The sequence below is a fragment of the Grammomys surdaster genome, unplaced genomic scaffold, assembly GCF_004785775.1.
Source record: "Grammomys surdaster isolate TR1022 unplaced genomic scaffold, NIH_TR_1.0 126051, whole genome shotgun sequence".
In the NCBI taxonomy this organism is placed as follows: domain Eukaryota; kingdom Metazoa; phylum Chordata; class Mammalia; order Rodentia; family Muridae; genus Grammomys; species Grammomys surdaster.
In genome coordinates this window covers 6576182-6582181 of record NW_021620862.1, presented here as the reverse complement: position 1 = coordinate 6582181, position 6000 = coordinate 6576182, and the positions used below count along the sequence as shown (strand labels likewise).

The 6000-nt window shown below is 49.0% G+C and overlaps 1 protein-coding gene across 2 annotated transcripts; it reads right to left on the bottom strand.

Annotated features, from left to right (window-relative positions):
* Positions 1-790: 790 nt before the first annotated feature.
* Positions 791-5765, bottom strand: LOC114610679 (left-right determination factor 2). Of its 2 annotated transcripts, XM_028755291.1 has the most exons (5): positions 5516-5765; positions 4760-4802; positions 4556-4657; positions 4037-4282; positions 791-1612 (listed from the first exon to the last, which is right to left on the bottom strand). In XM_028755291.1, exons 1-5 carry the CDS (start codon positions 5763-5765, stop codon positions 1249-1251), a joined length of 1005 nt encoding a protein of 334 aa, XP_028611124.1. In that variant the 3' UTR covers positions 791-1248. The 2 variants fall into 2 exon arrangements, with proteins under 2 accessions (XP_028611124.1, XP_028611123.1); XM_028755290.1 differs by having other exon boundaries at positions 4556-4802.
* Between the last annotated feature and the right edge of the window lie 235 nt (positions 5766-6000).

Sequence of the window (6000 nt, the reverse complement as noted above, 5' to 3'; positions counted from 1 at the left end):
TGGGCAAAGCTGCCAGGCAGTGGCCAGAAAGAATCAAGTTAACCCCTAACTCAGCAGTTCCACTAGCTTCCTACCTCTGTGCCTTGCACACAATGACTCTCCTAAGAGTCCCAGTGTTTTGACTTAGTTTTACTAGTATAAGATTTTATGTATTCTTTACTTTCTTATCTGGAAACCACTCTTTTTTTTTTTTTTTAAACTTTATTTATTTTATTTATTTATTATAAGTACACTGTAGCTGTCTTCAGACACCCCACAAGAGGGCATCAGATCTCATTGCAGATGGTTGTGAGCCACCATGTGGTTGCTGGGATTTGAACTCATGACCTCTGGAAGAGCAGTCAGTGCTCTTAACCACTGAGCCATCTCTCCAGCCCTGGAAACCACTCTTAAATGTTGTGCAAAACTTATTTCATAACTTCAACAGTTTTTTCCTTTCTCTGGGTCCCAATGTTGACTCTATTTTATTTTCTAATAATCTTTTCAAACTTTCTTTGCAAGTCAAGCATTAATCTGGAACTACCATTGTGCAGTTATTGCATTGTTTCCCAGATGAGAACACACAGCATGCACCTGGGCCATTAGGACTCTGCTGTGCTGTGCCCTATGCCTCAATTTATAATTGTTTAAGAATCATTACATCAGGGAACACCTAGTTTCACAGAATTCATCAGAGCAGAAGGAGAAGGGAGTAGGAAAATCAGATATAATAGAATAATTATGCTCTCCCAGGCCAACTGAAAAGCAGTCATGCACAAATGAAATCTATACAGCTGTTGTCCAAGGCTAAGGTTAGGAGAAATGGGCACAACTGTTTTTTTTTGTTTTGTTTTTGTTTTTGTTTTTTTAACAAGGAGCTGCCTCAGGCTTCTGAGACATCTGCATCCCAGCCTGCTGTGGGCAGTCCCTGTGATGGCATGCTATCCCCCCCCCACCCCCCAGCAATCACTGTGTGAGAGTAGATTGGCTTTTGATTCCCCTGGTCTCACCATAGGGTTTTGTGGCACACTTAGTTGAGAATTGGCCAGAAAACAGACTCAGCTGGGAACTTGCTCATTGCATAGCCATGTCCTCTGCTAAGGGGGTTGGGGTGTCCTACTGGAGTGACATGATTTACTCATGTAAGTGCTTAAGCTGTGATGGACAAGGAAACCAAGTCAGGAGAGCCTGGAGGGCAAAGGTAAAATGTGGGCACTAGGTTCGGACAAGGTAGCTAGCTCACTGAGAATAAAACTGTGGACATAGAGACTACAAATCTATCCCCCTGGGTATGAGCGCCCCATCTGAGGCACAGCTACACGTCTGCACCCTCATGTTGGGCAGGCTGACCACTTGAGGCCTGGTCCTGCCTCCCTCCTTCATGTTGACAATCATGGGCAGGGAGGTCATCTCTGAGGCAACACACTGCCGAGGCCCCAGAAATGGCCACCCGATGGTCAGAGACTCTGGTGGCTGCAGGCAGCTGCCCACACATTCGTAAGTCAGGAACCCTGGCGGTTCTAGGATCCAGTTCTCAGCCCACTTCATTCCTTGCAGGTCCAGGTACATCTCCTGGCGACAGCATCTGGTGCCTTCAGTCACTGGTGCTTCGGGGTCGCAATTGCCTTGAGCTCTGTTGGGGTAGAGATTGAAGATCACCTGACAGAGCAGGGATCAGGAACAAGTGGGGAGGGAGTCCTACCAACAATTTCCTAAGGTATTCAAAGAGAACACTGTGAAGGTTAAAGAACAAATAAATGTCTAGAACATAGGGTAAGCTACTGCTTATTAAGGGTCTTGGTATGCCAGGACTAAGTAGGGCCTATGTGTTACCTCAGGTGATACTTGTACTTCATCCTCAGAGGAATCCTGAAGGAAGTTCTAGTCTTAGCCTTGTCATACCTAAGGACACTGAGACTCAAAGGTGCTCAGTGATGTGACAGAGGACCAGTGAAAACAGACCCTAACTACGTGACAAAGGCCTGGTCTTAAGCATTCCCTACTTGTCCTCAGTGACCAATGTCCATGGGAGATGGCCTCCAGAAAGCCCAAGGAGGTATAGCCTGTACATGTGACCTATGCATACCCTCCTATTAGCTCTAAACCATACTTGGATACCTGTAATACCTAATAAAGTTGAGCATAGTGATGCCTGCCTTTAATACCCCTACCACTCAGGAAACAATGACAGATTGATCTGTAAATTTGAGGCCAGACTGATCTACACAGAGTTCCAAGACAGCTACACAGTGAGACCCTGTCTCAAAAAAAAAAAAAAAAAAAACCCTCAACAAGAATAGTGAAAAGGTTTTTTAAAAGTACATGCTAGCTGGGCGGTGGTGGCGCACGCCTTTAATCCCAGCACTTGGGAGGCAGAGGCAGGAGAATTTCTGAGTTCGAGGCCAGCCTGGTCTACAGAGTGAGTTCCAGGACAGCCAGGGCTACACAGAGAAACCCTGTCTCGAAAAAACCAAAAAAAAAAAAAGTACATGCTGCTGGACCTGGTGATGCATGCCTATAATCCCAGCACTAGGGAGGTGAAGGCAGGAAGATCAATAGTTTGTGGCCATCCTGAGCTATGTAGAGAATTCAAGAGCAGCCTGAGCTATACAAGACCCTTGCCTCAAAATACAAAACAAGAGCTGGGCAGATTGCTCAACGGAGGAAGTGACAAATATGAGAGCAGCCTGAGTTCAAATCCCTAGTGCCCACAGAAGGCTAGCAGTGCAGTGTGCCTCAGTAATCAATATGCCTCTAACATAAAATAGGAGGTGGGGACAGTAGACCCCCAGAAGCTTGCAGCCAAGCTACATGCCAAGTAACATGGAGCCCCTCTCGCAAACAAGACCTAAGGTAGGCACTGACATTCAAGGTCATCCTTTTACCACCACAAGCCTACTGTGGAACAAGCACACCACACATACACACCACATATACATACCACATATATACAACATACATATACACATCATACATATGCACACACATACACACCACACACATACATACCACACACATACACCACATATACACACCACACACACACCACACACACACACCACATATACACACCATACATATACATACCACACACACTACACATATACACACCACATACATATACACACACCACATATATACATACCACACATATACACACCAGACACACACACCACATATACACACCATACGTATACATACCACACACACCACACATATACATACTACACACACACCACACATACACACACACCACACATACACACACACCACACACACACACACACACTATAATGCTTGTCAGGAGGAGCAGGATGAGGAGTGGAGACTGCTATGATAAAGATACATTGTATATATGTATAAAATTCCCCCAAGATAAAGAATTTTTAACAACAACAAAAAGGCTATGCAAGAGTGGCAAGATAAGTTAGCAGGAGAGAGCTTGCCATGCAAGACCAATGACCTGACTAGCATTGGATCCCTGAAACCCACATAAAGTGAAAGAGGAGAACACAGTGCACGGAGCAGTCTGCTGATCTCCAAATGCACATAGGTCCACATGGCACGCATGCGCAAAAGTAGCAAATACAAATGTTTAAAGTATATGCTTAATAAGATGGGTTTTGTTGTTGATTGTCCTGTTTTTAGTGTTTTGTTGTTTGTTTGGTTTGGTTTGGTTTTGGTCTTGGTTTTTTGAAACAGGATTTCTCTGTGTAGCTTTAGCTATCCTCTGTAGACCAGACTGGCCTCGAATTCAGGGATCTGCCTGCCTCTCCTTTCCAAGTGTGGAATGGGCCACCAAAGCCTATCTTGAAGCTAAAAACCTTCAAAGACTTATTAATGAAGTGAAGAGTGGAGATGGAATGTTATAACTCAATATTTGACTGATAACATTTCTAAACGCACCACTAGAAAATATTATAGGTAGGAATGGTTCATCTCCTGGGGCAGCCTGTACAGTCCACACCTGAGGTGGTCCAAAAACTTGGAGGGGCGGGGGCGGAGGGGGATGAGGATCCGGTCTATTGCATCTCTAGCCACCCAACCTCCAGCCTACCCGTAGTCCTTGAGGTCCAGCGTGTGCAGCTCCAGCTGTGGTTCTCCCTGCTCCTTGCCATCTGGTGTCCCCTGCGCCGCGAACCGAACCAACTTGTGTGCACTCCAGGTCCCCGGGCCCAGATGCTCCCTCTGCACCGACACCTGGAGCAGCAGCGGCTGCCTCGGCCGGCTCAGCTGCTGCCAGAAGTTCACGGCCTCGGTCACGTCGAAGGCCTTCCAGCCGCTCTCGTGGATGGACACGAGCCTGAGACACAAGCAGCGCGCGTCAGGCGAGAGGACTGGCAGGCTGTTGGGGAGGTCCTGGAGGAATCTGTTCTGTCTTGTCTCCAGCGCTATCATCTGCTGCTGCCCTCCCCCTGCAGGGCCGAGCCCCGCACTTCCCAACTCTCCCAACACACACACACACATACACACACTCCTCCCCCCCCCTCCTCCTTCTCCCCCTTAACCTCCCTCCTCCTCATCATCCTCATCCTCCTCATCCTCCTCCTCCTCCTCATCCAGCAGCATCCCCTACCTGGAGTCGATGAGGGCAGTGCGGTTGGAGCCATCCTCACGGACTCTCAGCCATTCAATGGTGACCCGAGCCCGGGCACTGTGTGGAGACAGCCTCTCATACCTCCGGAGAGCTGTTCTGGGTACAGGCTGCTGGAACAGCCGCAGCACGGCCTGCACCAGCTCGCTGTTAGGCGGCAGTCGCTGCTCCATGCCGAACACTAGCAGGTGAGTGGAGGTCTCTGACACCAGGAACCTGCCTGCCACCTCTGTGGACAAGGACAGAGTCAAATGGGACTCTCCGTGTACCACAAGACCTCTAGGCTGGCAGAGCCACTGTGCTTGGAGTAGGATAGGACAGAGCCTTCCAAATTCTCTGCCTCTGGCGCAAAACCAGTTACTTAAAGTCTCCAGGGAGAGCTTGTTCACTAATCCTCCCCAAGCAAGCACAAATAGCTTTGGGACCCAGAAGGAAGGAAGCTGAAGAGAGCCAGGTCCTTACAGGAGCCTGGCCTTAGATCTGGCTTTCTTTAGGTCTGATCCCAGCCCTAACAGGGAGAGGCTCCATCATCTCCTGAATCTCACTAGCAGGCTATACTGTTCTCAGGATGCTGGGAGTTTTGTTTGCTTTTAACCCAAAGTAGCATCAACCAGTAACTCACACAGTGTTCATAGCACAAGACACAGTTGGCCACTGACCCAGATGGTCCTTAGATGGTGACCCCAGAAGTCACACTACTGCCTCCAGAACACCTATCCATACCCTATGCTACAGCCATCCATATACTGTGATCCTTCTTTTCCCTGTTCCCCTCTTCTTTGAGTCTGGGTGTTATCACTCCAGTCTGATGTACCTCCTCCTGGCCTTAAGAATCCTCAATACCCCCCTCAACACACACAAAGAAAGGATCCACATCACCAGAGTGGGCACGGCCAGTCTGCCCTGTCTAGAGACCAGGGACAGTAAGAAGAAAGAGCTCACCTCGAAAGTTCTGGCTGAACCTCTTGCCTCGGGAACGGTCAGCATGACTTCCCTGCAGCAGGGTCACATACTGGGACCTCACATGGGGAGGGATGGCCATTTCCTCCACATCCACTCTGTCCAGGATAGGGGCCTGGCTGAGCTGCAGCTGCCGCAGTAGACTGCTCAGGACCTGCTCCTCAGTCACCGCTGCCCCAGGGCCAGCCAAAGGCAGTACCCAGAGTGCCCAGCTGAGCCACAGGAACCACATGGTACTGCCCAGGAGGAACCGTGGATATATATGTCCCTAAAGTGTCCTGAAAGACTCTTGGAGCCTAGATGGTCTGCTGAGGGCAGGTACTGGCCTTCTTTATAGTTGGCCCTGGGGTGGGGGCAGGGAGGAAGGACAAGAAAGGTCACACCCCTGGGACCTCCTGGGAACTCAGCACGAGACAAGCCCCTAAGCCCTGAGGAGGGGCTGTCTTAGAAAGGGTACAGAGAGCTGT

What these genes read in the sequence shown, in the direction of transcription:
- LOC114610679 (XM_028755290.1), bottom strand. Translation starts at nt 5,765, where the DNA reads ATGTGGTTCCTGTGGCTCAGCTGGGCACTCTGGGTACTGCCTTTGGCT. An exon ending in GTTCAGCCAGAACTTTCGAG is followed by an intron (nt 4,803 to 5,515) that starts GTGAGCTCTTTC and finishes CCTTGTCCACAG; the next exon opens with AGGTGGCAGGCAGGTTCCTG. An exon ending in ACTGCCCTCATCGACTCCAG is followed by an intron (nt 4,283 to 4,555) that starts GTAGGGGATGCT and finishes CTTGTGTCTCAG; the next exon opens with GCTCGTGTCCATCCACGAGA.